The sequence below is a fragment of the Carlito syrichta genome, unplaced genomic scaffold, assembly GCF_000164805.1.
Source record: "Carlito syrichta isolate Samal-C Ts95f unplaced genomic scaffold, Tarsius_syrichta-2.0.1 Scaffold307930, whole genome shotgun sequence".
In the NCBI taxonomy this organism is placed as follows: Eukaryota; Metazoa; Chordata; class Mammalia; order Primates; family Tarsiidae; genus Carlito; species Carlito syrichta.
This window is the reverse complement of record NW_007252026.1, coordinates 1,342,620-1,362,626: the sequence shown is the minus strand read 5'-3', so window position 1 is coordinate 1,362,626 and position 20,007 is coordinate 1,342,620. Positions and strand designations below refer to the sequence as shown.

At 38.2% G+C, this 20,007-nt stretch overlaps 1 protein-coding gene across 1 annotated transcript in view; it reads right to left on the bottom strand.

The window, feature by feature from the left end:
• The window catches only part of UTP20 (UTP20, small subunit processome component), a 98,475-nt gene that overhangs the window by 36,335 nt on the left and 42,133 nt on the right, over positions 1-20,007 (bottom strand). Inside the window, exons 26-38 of the mRNA XM_008064698.1 lie at positions 19,246-19,412; positions 17,504-17,712; positions 11,751-11,894; positions 11,009-11,088; positions 7,708-7,934; positions 7,055-7,199; positions 5,755-5,842; positions 4,085-4,228; positions 3,848-3,898; positions 3,596-3,748; positions 2,005-2,160; positions 1,539-1,679; positions 960-1,097 (exon numbers count right to left, since the gene is read on the bottom strand). Of these exons, the coding sequence (XP_008062889.1) occupies positions 960-1,097; positions 1,539-1,679; positions 2,005-2,160; positions 3,596-3,748; positions 3,848-3,898; positions 4,085-4,228; positions 5,755-5,842; positions 7,055-7,199; positions 7,708-7,934; positions 11,009-11,088; positions 11,751-11,894; positions 17,504-17,712; positions 19,246-19,412 (1,843 nt within the window). The remainder of the gene's footprint in view (positions 1-959; positions 1,098-1,538; positions 1,680-2,004; positions 2,161-3,595; positions 3,749-3,847; positions 3,899-4,084; positions 4,229-5,754; positions 5,843-7,054; positions 7,200-7,707; positions 7,935-11,008; positions 11,089-11,750; positions 11,895-17,503; positions 17,713-19,245; positions 19,413-20,007) is intronic.

Genomic DNA, 20,007 nt, shown 5'->3' with positions numbered 1-20,007 from the left:
ATAAACTCATTAAAAATGCACAATTAATCCAACAGGAGAAAGAAAAAAGCGGAAAAAAAAAAAAGTGGGTCCACAAACAAGATCACGGTTTTAAACCCAACCTTATTAATAATATTAAATGTAAATGGTCAAAATAACAGTTAAAAGGGAGACATTGTCAGATCCAGTTAAATGCTACCAATAAGAAATAAACTTTAAATGTAAAGTCACAAGTAGGTTAAAAATAAAAGGCTAGAGAAAGATATACCATGCTAATACCAACCAAAGTTAAGTATAGTTTATTTTTTCCATCTACACCTCATTCATATTTCAATGCCATAAAACTCTGAGTTAGCTGTACTTACTGGAATTTAAGGGAGCAATCTTTTAACTACTTAGATAATTCTTTTAATATTCCAGTACTTAAAATGGTGCCTAGTACCTGATATAATGTGAATGGTAGCTATTTTTATTTATTTTTTTATAGAGACATGGTCTCACTCTGTCATCCAGGCTGGAGTGCAGTGATGCCATCAGAGCTCACTGCAACCTTGAACTCTTGGGCTCAAAGGACCCTCCCACCTCAGCCTCCCAGGTAGCTAGGACTACAGGCTCATGTCACTACCCCCAGCTAACTTTTCAATTCTTAAAAGTCATTTGGAAAAAGAATGACTCCATTGATAAGTGGAGTTAACCAGATTTAAGTCCTATGATATAAAATAAAATATGCTGTCTCTGTAATGTGATAACTTCCAGGAGGAGGGATATTTTGTGGTTGGCCTTTGTAAGCTAATAATAATGAAACTACAAATAGCATTTATATAGCATTTACTATGTGCCAGGCACAGTTCTGTGAGCTACTTTAAGCCTCTAATTGTGGCGATGACATCAACATGGATGCCACCAATTCCACCTACATTTTAGCAAAGTGTGTCATGGTAGGGGTAGAGGTTTATTAATTTCTATATCTCATGCCCTACCTTGAGCATTTTCTCATCAAAAATTGGAGTCACGGCATAAGGCATGATATAATTCTGAAGAGATTTAGAAGACAGAACAACTTTGCCTTCCATTAGTTGTTTTGCCAGTTTCTTCAAGGCTCTTGCTCTTCTGTGGATCTGAGTCAGACAAAATATGAATTAGTTACTGAATAATCTTACCTACAACCAGTTCTGTTTCGGTATCATGTTCTTTTTCCATGAAAACATTAAAGGAGTGAAATACAGTCCATGCATTACATGAGCAAACACCTGTGCCTTGATTTGCTTCCAGAGATATAAGCCATAGCATTTGTTTAACAACGGACTCAAAGCAATTACATTTCTTAGAAAAAGGCAGAGAAAGCTGACACTATAATTAATTGTGGTTTGTGATACCACCAAAGAAACCAGACTTCATGAAGGAAATAATCATTTTAATGCAAATTTGACTGATGATCAAGAAGACCAAGGAATGAGAAGCTTAAACCCTTTTGGGAAGTTAAAATAGGTCTTTTCAAATGGGGTAGAATTGTTCAAAATGCTTATTTTGTAGGTAGGAAAGGCAGAATCGTTTTCTACCTGAATGTGCTTCATGTTCTCAAAGAAGTCCATTTCTGGATCATGGCAATGAGTAAGCTGTACCAAGTCTTTAAATTCCAGTTGATCTGGAAAGGTTTGAATTAAACAGGAAAGTATTGTGGTATAATCCTGTTGAATACTCTGCAAATATCAAGAGGAGAAAAAGAATGTTTTTATTTTAAAAAGAATGTGCTTCCTAGATAAGATGAAGAAATAGAGACAAAGACATAAAAACTTTAAAAATATTTCTACTGTACGAAAAAAACAAACAATTATATAAAATCAAGTTAGTGCTCTTATTTCTAGTCCCACTCCCCTGCTAAAAGTTTGGTGACTATTTAAACAATCAAGTATTTTAATTAAATGTGCTAAGCCTGACTGCTACTCTACACAACAGTAGCAGAAGTGGGAAACAAAACAAGACACAACCTTGGACAGTGGTACTTAGAAGACAAAGTTATGATACCTCTGTCTGGCTCTTCAATCCTTTCCTCAGTTTCTCGAGGAGTGAACGATGGATGATTTCTCTATACTCCTTCTCTGTGACATTCAAGGCAGCCAGCTTTTTGATGATACTCATCAAGCACATGCTGGCATTATCACTTAAAGACATATCGCCTAACTGGGGAGGAAAAAAAAAAATTATCCTATGTAATAACTACAATATGGAATATAACTATCTAATTCAAGTGTCTACAAAATTTTGTCAATGCTTTTATAAAAATCCCTACTAGAAAGGTCCCACAAATGCCTCATGCCCAAGAGAGAACCAAATGTGGCGCTGTGAGGAATATAATATTGTACATGACTTTTAAAAATCACGCTTACTGAGAAGTACCATTTAATTTTAGGACATACTATGAAATATATTTGCTAATTGGTTTTACTTCCCAAAGCAAGCAGAATAAACATTCTGCACCAGGTTACCACTGAGAATGACAGAATGGCTGGTGTACTTTTGTTGGCTGCTCAAGGCTTTCCAGTTGGCGGAATAGTAAGTATCTTGATACTACTCCCAGGACAGCCAGACAGGCCATGACTTAGAATTCCTTGTGCTGAAATTTGACATGATGCATGGAGAATGAGCCCCAAATGAGAAGACTGCTTTTTGTAAATTACATAATCTGTAACATCCGATGAATAACTATAAAATGCCACAAAGAGATTACTGAGGCCATTACATGGTTTTAATAATCATCAAGGGTTTCATTTTCCGAATTTTTGGATTTTAATTCAGTTTAGCAGCATAGCACTTAATATAATCCAAGCATCTTTTATTTCTATCATATTTGCAATAACAAAGGGCAAACTTTCAAGTAATATAGTTATATTACTTTACAAAGTTGAGTTATAATTGGCCCACTATAAAATTCACCCAAAAGTGTACAATTCAATGCCTGAGTATATTCATAAGCTTGAGTAACCATCACCACTAATTTGAGAATATTTTCATAACCCCCCCAAAGAAACACCATACCTACTAAAAGTCAGTCCTGGACTGGATATGGTGGCTAACGCCTGTAATCCCAACACTTTGAGAGGCCAGGGTCAGAGAATCACTTGAGGCCAGGAGTTCAAGACCAGCCTGGGCAACATAGTGAGACTTCATCTTTACCAAAGGAAAAAAAAACAAAAACAAAGGCAGGCATGGTGGCACATGCCTGTAGCCCCAGCTAGTCCGGAAGCTAGATGGGAGGATCACTTGAGCCCAGGAGTTTGAAGCTGCAGTGAGCCAAGATCACATCACTGCATGCCAGCCTGGATGGAAGAGTGAGACCTTATCTCTAAAAAACCAAAAGAAAAAAAGTCACTCTCTATTCTAATACATAACTTTTTTGTTTTCCAAAGCACTCCCATATATATTATTCAAAACATTTGCCTTTCAAAACATGAGAATAAGTTATTTGCCAAACAAAAAATTCCGCAACTAGAGAAATTTTATCCTAAAAACCCTCGTCCCACCTCAAAAAAAAAATTAAGAAATTAGTTTGCTGTATTAGATAGCTGTGATACCAAAACAATAAAAAAATTTATTCATTTTTGCTATAAAAACCTACCTCCAGATTATAGAAACAATTATGCATGACTGGAATTATGTAGTTAACATCCACAGCTTGCATTTCTTTAACATAAGAGATGATAGTCTGGAAAGTTTCGAAGCGAATATCAAAGTTGATATCATCAAGATGTCTTTGATCAAAGGCGTTAAGCTACAAGAAATGCCATTGAAATTACATAAATGAAGGCACACAAATCTCAAAAAACCAAAAATGATAATGCTTTTGAAGCCAAAGAGAAATCTTTCTTACCTTGACAACGTCAGCAATGTATTTTAGTCCACTCTCAAAATCAGAAAGAGCCTGAAAGGAAGGAAGGCAGTATGTTTATCAGTGAATAAAACCTTAATGTTTCTGCCCTCCTCTCCTCAGCCCCATATTCACATAAAAACATCACATTGGCATGGAGAATGCTGCTCATATGCTTTACATGTCATAGCTATCTTTTAAAGAAAAGGATGATTTGGACTAAAAATGAGTATTACAGACCTGGAAAACTGTACAAAGCAATTTTCTCGACAATTTGTTCTTAATGATTGAAAAGAGTTTTGCTATAGGCTGGAGGAAGCTTGTAGGGTCCACACAATGTTTTAACAAGTTTTGCACGGCCACCAGAATATCAACCTCAGTAGCCTTGAGAAAAAAATGTTAGGGGAAAACATATTTCAGTAATTTGTAAAACCAATCACCTTGTACTTTAGTATATTACAGCATAGAAAATAATTAATCATGAATAAGAAGTAAAGGCAGTCATTGGAACAATTATTTCATAATCTTTTAAAAGGTTTTAGCATTTTTATCTTAACATAAAGCCCACAATAATGTGCACAATAGTTTCTTTTAAATTCTAATAGAGAATACACGTGGCTGTGAAACCTAATTTCTTCTATTGTCCAGTATAATAAGAGTCAACAACATGAGCTTGCTTTAGGAACGCACAGTTGTCCCTCAGTATCCAAAGAGGACTGTTTCCAGAATCCCAAGATACTAAACGCTGAGGATGCTCAAGTCCACGTATCAAGCAGCATAGTATTTGCATATAACCTACACACATCCTCCTACATACCCTAAATCATCTCTAAATTACTATAATACCTATGAATACTAGTGATACTATAACTTAAACACTATATAAATAATTGCACTATATTTTTTAAATTTTTAATTTTTTCCCCAAATACTTTCGATCTGCAGTTGGTTGAATTCACGGATGCAGAACCTGTGAATTCAGAGGGTCAACTATATATATTTCTTGTTGTCTACAGGCCAGTGGTCTTCTAAACCAACTATTTTGTGGTAAGAAAGGTTCAGAGGCTGGGTGTGGTAGCTCACACCTGTAATCCCAGTACTTTGGGAGGCTGAGGTGCGAGGACTGCTTGAGGCCAGGAGTTTGAGACCAGCCTAGACAACACAGTGAGACCTCGTTGCTATAAAAAACATTTTTTTTTGAATTGGGGTCTCACTGTGATCCAGGTTGGAGTGCAGTGGCATGAACACAACAATCATGGATCATAACAGCTTCGACTTCCTGGGTTCAGGTGATTCTTCCACCTCACTATCCTGAGTGGCTGGGGCTACAGGTGCATGCCACCAAGGCCAGCTAATTTTTTGAGGTTTCGCTAAGTTGCCCAGGTTGATCTTGAACTCCTGAGCCCAGGTAATCCTCCCACCTTGGCCTCCCAAAGTGCTAGGATTACAGGAGTGAGCCGCCACGCTGGCCTTCATCTCTACAAAATTTTCTTCTTTTAATTATTCAGGTGTGGTGGCAGGTGCCTGAAGTCCAGTTACTCGGGAGGCTGAGGTGGGAGGACTGCCTGAGCCCAGGAAGTTGAGGCTGCAGTGAGCTGTAATGGTGCCACTGCGCTCCAGTCTGGGCAACAAAGAGAGACCCTGATGCAAAAAAAAAAAAAAGAAAGAAAGAAAAAAGCTAAACAAAGGAAAACGAAGGGGCTAAGCCCTTGACTACTGTAAATGATGATGTCTCTACTTTCCTTCCTGACCCATTCTTATTTCTGTCCCAGTTTTGTCCCTCTACTTCTATTTTTAAATTTCGATATAAAGTCTTTTAAGTTCTTTGAGACAGATGGACCGCTGTTCAAAAGGAACCTAGTCGTCAAGTGCCACTCCACAGACAAAGTGATCGCCCCGCGCATCTGCACCTCAGCAATGTTGGCCCGGTGGAGGAAAGGAAGCAGGAGGGTGATGAGCAGAGAGCTTTGCTCCTTGTCTTTCATGAACTTGCTGATCCTAAAGAAAGAAAGACGGGTATGTCAGGAGTATACACAAGTTAAGAGTATTCCTCGAGAAGTTAAACTTCCTGAAGAAAACATCGGTGACGAAAGACACAGTTTTCACATTCCAGCACAGGGTGGCCTTCACCTGTGGGGGCAGGCATGCAGTCTCCTTCGTTACCTGGCAGGGCCCACTCTTGCTCCCCGCCAGCATCAAGCTCGTGGCCACCATTCTATTTCTTCTGCAATATCCGGTTGTGTTCACAGATGACAGTGAACTCCAGTGCTATCGTCTGGCAGGTAATTAGTAATTTCTTGTTTTGCAAAGAAATAACACTTTTAGGTGCCAAGACCTAAGGTGTTATGTACAACATTTCGACTTAATGCCCACACACAACGTGGCAATTATTATCGCTACTGTGCTAGGAGAAAAACTGAGAGAAGCTCAGAGAAGCTGATGTCACACAGCGAAGAAGCAGAGCAGGCCTTTCCAACGCTGGTCTTTCTGCTGACTAATTTCACTCAACACCCTCCCACCACCACGGAGCCTGTGATGAAATTTAACAGGTTTATTTCATGTGACTTCCCACTCTGGAATACAATAGCATAAATAAAACACGGCAGAGACGTTTGTAGAGGATCCTAATACATTACTTTCTATTGCTGGTGAAAATAACAGAAAAAATAACTTTTCAACAACTCTGCCCTGTAACGGTCAGTTTAAAATTTAAGATGGAACCGTTTACTAACCTTGTCCTTCACAGAGATCACAATTCTTAACTACCAGGTCTACTGCCTAATAGCCTCCTAAAAAAGCCTTGCAAGATCTTCTTGACTCTTTATAAAAAACAAACAAAACAATCTGCTCTTTTAGGCTAATTATTTTTATCAATTAAACTAAAATGCAAAAAACTGTGTGATCCACAAAACTTAAAACTTTAATTGCAGAAAATACACAAAGACTAAATGAGCAAATTTATTATTGTACTTTAGAATTCTGAAAAATCTGCACCCAATAATATAATTAAATAAAGGCAGATGCTATAGAAATTCTCTAATAATTATTCCAGCAGAAAAAGAATTCTTCATTAACTTAAAAATGGAGGGCATTTAAAATACTGAAACCTCTTTAAATTATTACCAGGTTTAAACAACTGAAAAGCAAACACTATTTAAAAAATTAAAACCAAGGATGGTAAAGTTAAATAAGTATCAGGATGTCCCTTACTTTGAAAGAATGCCAAGCTCTTTACTGACTTGTGCTCTATTCTTTTTCTTCTTCACCTTTTCTGTACTTATTGTGGTTTTGCTGAGATACTGAAGAATTGCAGGTACATGAGGTACAATTAATCTTCCTCCTATTGTGACAGACTCTGAAACAGATTGTGATTAAAGTTTTTATTTGAATACTCTTTTACAGCATAAATGTACAATAGCTTCATGATTACAGATGAGAAAAGCACTTAACTACCATGAGCATTTTCGACTCTAAACATTAAAAACTTTTTACTTAAAATAGCTGTGTCACTAGCTAAATTAAAAACTTATATAAGAGACTCCTGAGGCTTTAATTAAACAATTTGGTAATAGTAAGGGAATCACTGGGATAATACGGTAAGAAGAATTCAGAGACATGACAGTAGAAATCATGTGATAATTTCCTGGAGGATAGCTGAGACTTCCTAGAGAGTAGATAATCTATATTCCTATAACTGCAAAGAAAATTCAGTTTGTATAAATTAGTATTAATTCCCAGAGAAGAGAAACTTATGAGCATAAACTATCAAGATAGTCAAATTCTAACGACTTTTTCTTTTCTTAGAAAACAGTCACTGCCCCCGAAGCCTCAGCCTCATTTGCTCTGTCAGCACACATACATACCATCTGCGTTTTCTGCTATGTCAGGGTACACACACCCAGTAACCGGCAAGCTCAGAACCGTTTCTGTGGGCTCAAAATCTGGAAGGCTAAGAAGGTCATCAACTATATCCATTACCATGCTGGCTGCAGCATCAGAGAGGTTCTTTGCAGACAGAATTGCAAAAACATTGGTCAGGATATCATATTCTGGGTGCCCAGGCTTCTGTTTAGCCAGGAAAGGGAAATACCTGCAGGAAAAAATGTTGTAACAATCATCTTATTTCTCAATATGCTTCTTTCTAAAAACATATTCATATGAATTTTCACACTGGGTCTAACAAATGTTCATGCATACGTGTGTGAACATTAATTAATCACCATTAATTAATTAGATTACTCAAAAGGGGAATTACTTCAAAATCTAAAATCTGATGGATAATAATTCTAAGCACCTTACAAACATATTGTATAGGTGTTATATGTTTATTTCTCATTTAATCCATACAACATCTCTGTGCAGTAATATTATTATCCCCATATTACAGATGAAAAAATTGAGGCCTGTCCAAAGCCATGGAGCTAACAAGTAGTAGAGCTGAGATTTGAATCGCAGTCCAACTAAACTCTAAGTTGTTTCTGAAAGAAACTTATTGAAAACAGACTATTTTTCAATTATAAGCTTTCTTTGTGAATGTTTATATACTCACATAAAAATCTACGTATGTACTAGAACATGGAAGTTAGGAATGTAGACCAAACTCCTAACTAGATATTTGTTGTATCAGGAAATGCAACTTTCAGAAATTAGGATCATTTGCTGGGGACGTGGGATGAATCTACCAATAATGAAAGACTCACACCGAGTCAGTCATGTCCCTCCTCATGGAAACGTAGCAGCAAGGACAGAGAACACAAAGGCTTTTTGGCCAAGGGTAAAACCACAGCTGTTTATAGTCAGAGACACAATCCTAACAAGCAGGAAGGTCAAAATGAAACGAATTCAGATGGCTTGCCTTCATCAATCCATCACCACCGCACTAGAGCACTCAAGCGCTTTAACATACTTAGTATTGACACACGGACAGAAAAGTTCTAAGAGGTTATATTCATATGTCTTTCTGTCCAACAAATATTACACATACAGTTTGGGCAGGCTCTAAGCAACACATTTTATATATTATCACCCCTATTTGCAGTGATGCAGAAAATAACAATTATTTTCATTTTACAGGTGGTGAAACTGAGGTTTAAAGAGTCAACTTTATCTAAAGAACACAAAGTGCTGCTAGAATCTGAAGCTAGGTTTGTGTGGCTTCAGAGATGGTACTTTTAACTATGATGTCATCGTTTTGTTTTTAAACCTTTTCTAGCAGCTTGCAACCACTGACAATCTGAGCGAGGGCCCATTCAAATCCAGTGTAACTTGCAAGTGACTCAAGTGTTTTCTTGAACATTGTAACTTCCTGGCAGTGCAATAGGCATGCTCCGTGCTAATATGAATATGGCACAACCAGAAATTCCAGTCTCTTACTCAACATGTAATAAGAATCAACAGAACATGGATGAAGAGGCACAGTCCTCAATGGAAGAAGGTATAATCATAAATGAGAAATGGTCTCTGCCCCTGAGGAGCTGTGGGTAAATAAGTCATGAAAACAGATGAGTACAATAAAGACAGTATGTCATGACAGGGCCTTTCAGGAGGGAATGAGTTCAGAGCAGGGAGAGACTGAGCCATGCTTGGGGCCATGGTGATTAGAATCAGAGCAGCCAGGGGCCAGGGACAGTTCCAGCTTATGTTGGTCATTTTGCCTTAATTATTTACTGCATCTCTTTTCACTCTCAGAAATATTTCAGTTGGACAATAAATTAAATGATCACTCTGGTTAGTTAAGTTTTTGTTGTCCTGAATTCACCTAATTTCTGAGATAATTTAACCTTACTTGCAAGCTAGTAAAATGTTAGATCTCCCTACAGATGGAATTTCTGTTTCAATATCTGACTGACACTATGTAAGTATAACTATACTTCAAAATTGCAGAAGGGAATGAGGTGGCATCAATGATGCAGATCTACACCTTGAATAAGGACCAACTAATATAAAACTAAGTCTCTACTGTAAAATCTTCCTGGATGAAAGTTTGCCATGGCTTATTTGCATAAAAATTACACAACTTTAAAAAAATTTCTCAAGTATGCCTATGAACTGCTACTTATAAATGTTCAGTGATTAAAAAAAAAGATATGAAATTTCTGTGTCAAACTGGGAAATAAATGAGGAGCTGTTCACACTGGTAAAATAAATAAGTTTTCCTGAGGCAGACAATGTTATGGTTTTTGGTTTGCTTTTGAAGATTAGTGACATGGAAAAAATGTGCATGACATAATGATACATGAAAAACATAAAATCCAAAGCCAGTTATTCAGTGTGATCTCAATTTTATAAAAACCAAGGCTAGAATTTTAACATAATTGAATCAGTAATAAAACCTTTTCTGACCAGGAGAACCATATGTTTATTTAGATGGAGTTTTACAAAGACTAGAAGACAATGGTCTATAAAACCTAGAAAGTCTGTGGGTCTGTGAAATTTTTCTGATTTTAAGTGGGAACTACAAATAAGACACAGAATGACAATTATAAGCCAGCTTTCATTTTTAAGCAAGATGCAGAAAATGATAATATTTATGTGATGATATAACTATCTGGTGTGTTTCATACTGTTTCTCCCTCTACTGGGCCAAATCAAACTGCTGACACAATAATTACATACATTGGAAGAACATCCCTATCAATTCCAATACTTCTAGTTTTCATGTTATAATCAAACTGTAAAATTTACCAAAAAAAGTGTTAGTTTTCATGTAATACACACTCTCCAATTTTCATTTATGTTAATTGCAAGGTGTTATTTTGCCTATTTTTCCTTTTTTATTATTATAAATAATGCCCACATTCCAAAAAACGCACCAGGACAAGCCTCCTCTCCTCATTCTGGTCCACCCAAACTTCTATCTGCTGTGATGATGTCATAACAGTTTCTCACGTGTCCTTCTAGACATTTTCTATTTCACACTTAAATATACAGACACATGCTAAATGCATTTTTCCCGGACTATCCTATATACATTGTCTAGCAACTTGTATTTTTCTTTGAACTACGTATTTTGAGATCTTCCCATGCTTTTACTCCACTGTCTCATGCTCTATAGCCAATTCAAAGTAGTTCACTGTATGGAAAGACCATAAATTACATTAGCTCCTTTGACTAGATTCATCTAAAACACTGCCCTTTCTAAAGGAGAAAAAGAAAAGGTTGTACCTCGCATTTCTGCTCCAGATACTAATTAGCTTCAGCAGAGGAGTAGGAGAATACTGACTCTCAGATCCAAGCCTGGTGACCTAGGAAAAAAATAAAAACAGAATACCAAATAAAAACATATACAGAATCATAGAGAAAACAAAAACAGCAAACAAGCAGAACAAGCACAGAAATCTCCACAGAGGAGGGAAAAGCCAAGAACAGAAATTAATATTTAAATGACTGATCAAGGGGAAAAAAAGTGGACCCAAAATAGCATCTACACAGAACAAATGGCAAAACTGACAAAAGGAAGTGCCAGACACACAAAAGGAACCAGGCATTTTAGCTTCCAAAGGTCACAAATGACTGAGAGTTCACGCATCTAGAAATACTTCCTAAAACCTAGTCTCTCCTGCAATCTGTAGCTACACTAGTTACTATCACCAAGGGCTTACAGCTAGAGAAATCAAACAAGGAAATACAGAATAAAACACCTGCATATTTCCTCTCATGCTTGTGGAAAGCCAGAAGCAATGTTACAGGAGATGCTTTGAAAGTTATGTCACATTTCCTTCAGAGGCACACTCATATTCAAATTAGCTTTAAGTATAAACACCATGGGATCGGTGGAGGCAAAGAAAGGTGTTCTAAAAACCTCCAGAAATGAAGAAAGGTTTGATGTAAAAGAAAAGACCAGGACAAACATTCAAGTCTGGATGGAAGACTATGTCAGTGAAGTAACAATAAGGAAGGATGTTACCTGGGGCCAGACTGCACCATGAAACACAGCATCGATTTCTTCTGTTCTGAACTGATAGGATTCCCAATCCAAAAAGATATCAGTTACCATTTTGATTCCGAGACGTCTTAAATTTTTCAGTGGGTTAATAAATCTCAGTTGTATCTGTAAAACAAAGATCTTCTATTTTTAAAAAACCACATATATATATACACCATTTTTATCCCTGACTCCTCAGAGACACACTTATTCAAATGGTTAAGAACCAAACTGGAGATCCTGTTACTAAATCCGTTGGACTCACATGTGAACATCACTGAGCAAGTCGTATTATTTTTCTCATTGAACAAGAAAGGAAAGTAGACTGTCAGAAGAATCAAGTTGTGAGATGTGCTAGGAAAAGATACAATCACAACCAGAACAACTCTTTTGTATTCTATATTGTTTTACTTTATTCAAGTAATTATTAAAATAAAATCCTTTTCTTCTCATGAATAGAACATTCTACGCGAAACAAGCCCCCAATACAATACCATGGATTAGGATTCAAAAAAATTAAATCTTCATTTAAAATGAAAGTCACTTTTCTTTGTGTTTTCATACTTATATTATTATTGTTGTTATTTTACTCTTTTTAAGCCTAGAAGTCTTAAAATTAGTCTAGAGGACTAAAGAATGTAAAGTCTTTCCATATAGTCAAATACTTTGTATGGTAGAGAACGAGGTGATTGAATCAAGGCATGGGGAGATCTCAACACACATAATTCAAAGAGAAAAGCAATTTGAAAAAAAATATGATCTGTCTGCTTAGAGGCATGGAGGTTGAAGTGGGTCTAAATTAATAGCAAACTTTTAAAATGGCAAATATTGCTAATTTCACTGATATCTCCTTCCCTATGAATTATAAAATCACAAATATGTAGCCAATGTGCTCAGGTTCAGAGCAGAACAATTTATTGAGCCTCCACCCATGGGCCTGATGGCATTCCAGCCATACTCTCGACCTGAACTTAAAATCTTACTAAAGGCAAATTTATTGAATGTATATGAAGGACTGAAAATGAAAAGATATTCCCATAGGGGAGGTAGTACTATAAATTTGGAAAGGGTAAAGCTTCATGGAAGGAAGAGGCAGAATTTCCACTGAATACTAAACAGTGAAGAGGTATGGGCCAGGCAGAGAAGGAAAGGCCTCAGAGAGATTTCTCTCAAGCACAGAATGTTATCAAAACCAAACATATAGGGGAACAGTCAACCCTGATTGTTATCCCACTTGATTAATATGTTATGGGCTCTAGACATCTAAGTGGCAGCTATTTTTAAATATGACCTTAATTACCTAAAAAGTCTAATAAACATCTTGAAATGTCCGAAGACAATACAAATGCTCTCAATACGGTGAATATCAAGACAATACAAATGTTCGCAATATAGTGAATATCAAGTCTCATGGCCAAGAAATCATAAAGAAAACTAATAGGGAAGTTAATTATCATGAATATCTGATACTGTGATTAACAGAGATACCTGAATCTGAAACAGCACACTTTTTTTTTTTTGAGTTGGAGTCTCACTCTGTCGCTCAGGCTGGAGTGCAGTGGCATACTCATGGCCACCCCAGCAACGACCTGCTGTGCTCTGGAGATCTTTCTGCCTCAGTCTTCCAAGTAGCCAGAACTATGGATGCACACTACCACACCCGGCTAATTTTTAAAAAAATTTATTATAGAGTTGAGGTCTCGCCAAGTTGCTCAGGCTGGTCTTGAACCCGCAGTCTCAGGCAATCCACTCATCCCGGCGTCTCAAAGTGTTGGGATTACAGGCTGAGCCACCAAGCCCGGCCTGAAACAGCACACTTTAAATCCAAGTGAATATGAACAAGGATGCTATTAATTTGCCACACAAGCCTGAAGATCATGCTCTCTCACATACTGTCTACTCGTAGCTAATTATCTCATCATACAAATTACAAAGACAGAAGAAAGGACAGGTCAGCACAAGGTAACAGAGCTACAAATCATTCTGTTCTGCTTTAATTCTACGGACAATATTTGCATCATTAGCTGCACTGTGTTTGGTGAAAGATAAACACTACCACTGATATTTTAAAAATGTGGTGTCATGATCATCCGGGGCAAATAAAATAACACTTGCAGACATGGCACCAAAGAGACATGCCTAGCCTTCTCCCATCACATAGAATCTGTATCTTCTAGTCATTTCTGTAACCACATTGCCAACTGCCCAGTTTACAATCACTGAATAAACTGGAGGAAAACCCTGAAAGTGAGCAAAGTAGACTTTAATTCCTAGAGGAATAGTCAATATGATTGGGTGTATATACATTTACATAATGTACATAGGCGTTTACAATTATGCCACTGCTTAAATGTACAAAAAACCAAAACCAAACCAACAACTTTCATGACACATCTTCCAGTGCTGGTCAATGCTGTGAAGAGTACAAACGACCCAAAAAGTAAATGTATAAACTGAGCTCAAGCACATAAATGTAAAACTTTAACTCACTAAAGTAAATTACTGTGCAACAATTCATTATGGCACTCTAAGGCATTCCTTGGACATCTTCAAGAATTTCAAAAGAAAAAAATAAAAGGCCAGGCATGGTGGCTCCTGCCTTTAATCCCAGCACTTTGGGAGGTGGAGGCGCGAGGAGGAGGTGTGAGGACTGCCTGGGAGACCAGCCTGGGCAACAAGGTGAGACCTCGTCTCTACATCAAATTAAAAATAAGCCAGGTGTGGTGGTGCAAACCTGTAGTTCCACCCACGTGGAAGGCTGAGATGGAAGGATCGCCTGAGCCCAGCAGGTTGAGGCTGTGGTAGCCATGATTGTGCCACTGCACTCCAGCCTGAGCAACAGAGACTACAACGAAAGAAAGAAAGAGGGAGGGAGGGAAAGGGAGCTCCCATCTGTCAGCAAGCTTCACACTTCACTAACTAATGAACTGTGAAATTGCACAAATGATCCTTTGGGTTACTGATTATTGACCTGGGAGCAAGGCTGCATTACTGAGTAACTTCTTTGAAGTTAACCAAGATCCAAGATTAAGAAGGACTCACAGAAGCTTTCTAAAACCCTGAGTTTTTCACAAGTTATCATATCCATATAAGGGTGAGTCCCCACTGACTCTGAGGCATGAGCAAGATTCCCACTGATTCTTCCCATGCCTGACTGTCCCCACCCCTCCCTGCCCAATCACATACAGAAAGCGCTTTAAGAGCTTTTCAAGGCCTCTCTCCAGCTTCCACACTTGGCCTCCCACAGCTCCTTTCCACAAAGCAACTCAAGTAGTATTTTCCAACCCCTCAGAGTCCTTACCACGCCCCTGCTTCCAGCCTTTTGGGCTTCCCAGTACACTAAAAAAAAAAAAAAAAAAAAATCCAGCTCTTCACCACAGGCAACATGTCCTCAGAGCCACCCCAGTTACCTCTGGAACCTCACTCTGCATGACCTTCCTGCTCAGCGTGCTGCTCTATTGCTGCCTCGTCTATCCTTAGCACATGCCAAGACTGTTCCCACCTCAGGGACCTTGCAATAGTAACTTTCTTTGCCTGAAAAGTTCTTCCAGTGGTACGTCTAAGCTCAAATACCACTTCCTTAGAGAGAACCCTGACCTCCCTAGTTAAAAGCAGCACCTATCCACCGCATACTGGTTACTTCCTAACACATTTGTCATTTTGTGTTAAATGCTTCACATCTTCCATGTCTCTCCTTAAAATGCTCATGATTCTCTTCTGTTTCCCTGAATACATGATGTGTTTTGATAATAGCTATTTTAATGTCCTTGTCTAATTCCAGCATTGGTGTCACTTCTGGGTCTGCTTCTATCGATTGCTTTTTCTCCTTATTATGGGTAAAATTTTCCTCATTCTTTGCATGCCTGGTAGTATCTGACTGGATATTGACATTATTAATTTTATTTTCATTTAAATCAGTTAAGAGATTTGGACTTTGTTCTGGGATGCAGCTAATCTATTTGGAAGAAGTCTGACCTTTTTAAGTTCTGACATGTGTGCCTCAGCCTCTATTCTGGGGCTAACTTGCCTCCCTGCTGAGGCAATTTTCTTCCAAAGATGCTTACTGATGCCCCATGGATTACAGGTTTCTATCTGGTTGCTGGGAACATGGGCTGTTTCCAGCTCTGTCTTATTCTGAGGATGGTTCTGTTTGCTCCTTTCTGGTGATTTCCACCAAGATGAAGTCAGAGGCACTGGATTTACTCTCCTCTCGTAAGGAAATAAGAAACTGAACAAAATACATAAACACCAGTTTTCAGACACTGGATATCAGGTAGCAGAGAACAGCAATCCCTGAGAGAAGGAAAACAAACGAAACGAGCCCACAACTCCCCCAGTTGACTGCCTGTAGAGTCTGCAGGACTCAGGGCAGGGAGAAGAAGCAGGCAGTCTAGCAACCCATGAAGATACAAGAGTCTGGGCAGCCTGGGAGGTGAGGGCGGCTAGAACTTCCAGGGCAGAAGCCAGGAGAGAGACTCAAGTCACACACAGAGCAGGTCTCAGCAATCTACAGAGGGGTCTCCTCTCAGAACTCATGACCCCTGGCATCATACTGCTTCTGTGTGTACTTATTATTTTTCTTCTCATGATACTGAGTCTTTTCATGTCTCATTCGCCACCCAAAACAACGCCTATAGCACATAGTAGGTGCTCAATAAATATTTACTGAACAAATATATGAACCGAAGCTTGTGTTTGCCTTGTTTGCTGTCTGGTCTCAGTGCCTGACATATAGTTCAGGCTCAGTTCGTTGAAGGAATGACAGAAAGAATGAAGAAAACAGCAGTGCCAACCAAAATGGAAGGAGTGTTCTTAATCTCTGGATTTTGGTAATGAGATAAGATCATTTCGCTCCTAAAGCAGATTTATACCCTTGCATAGCCAAAAAGCAGCCTAAAATTTTGACTGTCAATTTTCACTTATCATGACCATATTTAGAAAGGCACTGCCCTGGGCATATTCATAAATCACAGAAAATGAATTTTAGCCAAATTAAAACTCTGCCCATTTGTCATTAACTGTGAGTCAACAGCAGAAATCTGAGTCCAGATCTTTACTTCATTTTTTCCAAGAAGCCTCCAGTTCATAAAGATATTACAGACTGTTTCTCTAAACTCTGACAAGTATACTCCTGTCCACGGGCCTTTCTCAACAGAACATGAACAAACTATTTTGAACACAATCAGAACTTCTCCCGAGCACACTGGCAGCCAGTCTGTGCTGCCTGAGCTACTGGCAGCCAGTCTGTCCTGCCTGAGCTTGCCGCTTGATCTACTGAGAACACAGCACTTACTGCAGGTAAACATTCACCTGTTAGAGTTCCAGGCAACTCTGTCTTAAAAGAACAAGGATGACGGCACCAGTGGTCTATTCATTCCCAAACAATTCTGGAGAAATCAGAGTTGCAAGAGACCTTACACCTCTAGGCTCCCAGGATTAAATTCAGCTCAAACACTCTGACCTGGCTTTCTGAGAAACAGGCAGAACTAACCCACTCACTACTCTTCTACCTCCTTTGAATATATATTCTTGGTACAATTTGCATTTTCTAGTCATAAGTAAACATTTACAACAATGAAGATTCCCATTAAATGGAAGTTAACGAAACACTTTCAAAAGATTACATAAGAAGGATTTAACCTCCAAGAATGTTTGCAATTCAGGCCCAACCCAATTCCCAGTAAAACACAGACCTCTATTAGCCAAGAAGAAAGTATCTCTTGTGACTCTCTCACCTTTTCTCGTTGGTCAAGGATGTGTGATATGGTTGCTGTCATACAAAGCAGTATTTGCAAAATCTTCGGCAGGTACGCACTGATCAGATGACTAATGTTCTTTAATACTATTCCAAGGCTATTCAAGATACCATGCTGACGGCCCAGAGGAAGAACTTTAGACAAATCCAGATTTTCTACGGCTTGAATGACCGCAGAATGGCACTCCCCTAGTGAAACAAAGAGGAAGAGATGCCAAGAAAGTGAATTTTTAGTTTGTTACTACAGTTCCTTTCAATATCCCTATTGTTATAATAATTTATTGGTGACAATGTATTTTTCTCATATATCTCCTTTTGATTCTTACCAAATGCTCAACGAGGTAGGTAAAGTGGGTTTTACTATTTCCACTTTAGAGATGAGAAGACTAAGGAATAAAGAACTAAGTCTCTAAACCCAGTTCTCATCCAGCTTCTTTATCCTACTCCTCAAAACCTGAGTTACTAATAGTCTTTTATTTCATCTGGTAACTTCCCATTCATTTTTCTTTTTTCAGCTTTCACTGAGCTATGCTGAGTTCAGCAGTTTCATGGAAACTGCCTACGCATTATAAACTCCTTGAAGGCTAAGAATCAAATGTTTTATTTATTTTGTAGCCCCGGTCAATAAATACAACAACAGTCCCTTATAAATAGCTATAGCCATATTGATTTCAGAATTTACTGAAAAGATTTGAACAGTTATTGCTTGAGCTTTACTTCAAGCTGTCCAGCGTGAACTTAGGAACTTATTGACTCATACACCTAAACAGGCCACCCATAAGAGTAGCTTTTACATATTCCCTCTCACAGTGGGGCTATCCATGGAATGAAAACATGTGTACTGATTAGAGCCAACCTCCTTCCAGGGTAACATACAGGATGAAAACCTACATAACAAACTGAACCAATTATCGTGAGAAAAATGCAAAACAAATGTCACAGGCCACCCTATGAGTACATCTCTATGTTTGGCTAAAGCAAAGCAATTGTGGGACTAGAGTAAAGCCTTTGAAGTCAGAAAGGTCTGGGTTAAAATCCTAACTCAGTTTTCAGCTGAGTGGCCAAGCGCAAACTACTTACTGTTCTAAGCCTAAGTGTCCTCATTTGTAAAATGGGGCAGAGAAGTAACCATAGCTCATGTGGTTGGTTGTTGGGAGGATTAACTGAGTTGCATGTAAATGAACCTGCCATGATGTCTGGCATAAAGTAAACATTCAGTAAACATTAGCCATTATTATTAATAGTTCCTACACTGCATACCAGAAAACATAGCCCAGAGCATTCCAGGTCATCATATACACAATTACATCCACTTCCTCTTGACTGTGAGGTTGAGAGCAAAGATTATACATTTATTTTTCTATTTTCACCTTCACAGGCACAGCATGTATTCAACAAATCAGTTTTCAATAGATGAATGACTCAGTGAACGAATAAATGCCAAAACAAATACGATTAATTTTGCAGTATGCTTTGAATTTGTTAGAAGAAACACATTCTTTGTACTATGTGGATAAGTATTCACTATTTTTGCCTAATGCAAAACAACACACATTTTCTAATCAAAGCTGAGAACAAACTGCACTTCAGCAAAAAGACCACTCTTGAGGTCAGGAAAACAGCCCCGCCAGAAGAAAGCTCAGGGTGTAGGAAACCTCTCCCGGGACTTGCGAAGTCTACCACTGACCCCATGCGTTCTGAGGGCAGGTAGCTGACAGTTACCATCCTTGAAGTGCTTCACAGGTTCAAAGAGCAGGTCTAGGAATATTTGGATCTCCTCTGGCTGGGTCCCAGCCAGGAACCGCAGGACAATGGTCATGCGAGTACCTGACGCAGATTTCCCCTGAGTCTTACTCCCAGTCTTATTCTTCATTCGCCCATACAAAATTCTGAAAAGCCAAAAGAACATTATTGGTTTGCACATTCACGAAAGCATAATACGAGTTGCTTTGATTTCCTAAAAGGCTGGAAGAGCAACGTAATAGACTTAAATGAATATATTATAAAACACAGAAGAATGAAGTTATCAAATGTTTTACATCGACATTGCAATCCAATCAAGAAAAAAACAAAAATGAGAATATACAGATTAAAAGGAAATAAAACAGGAGAATACAATTATAAATGAAATATGGAAACTGGAAAGACTTCAACTAAATAGCTGATCTTCAGGATTAAAAACTCATAAACAAGCACAAGGATCATAAGAAGAAAACCCAAATAGACCAATAGTCATTGGGAAGCATAACTATTTAAACTTTCAGGGAAAAAAATAATTTCCATGCTATGACATCTCATAGTGAGAAAACAGCAGAAATAGTTCTTTTTGTTTATGAAGGTAGTGTTAACTGGGATGTTGAAAGGGTTAATGAACTAAGAGACAGTTACAGACCAATCTTGCTTATAAACATATGACACAACCTTTCTTTTTTTTTTTTTGAGTTGGAGTCTCACTCTATCGCCCAGACTGGAGTGCAGTAGCTG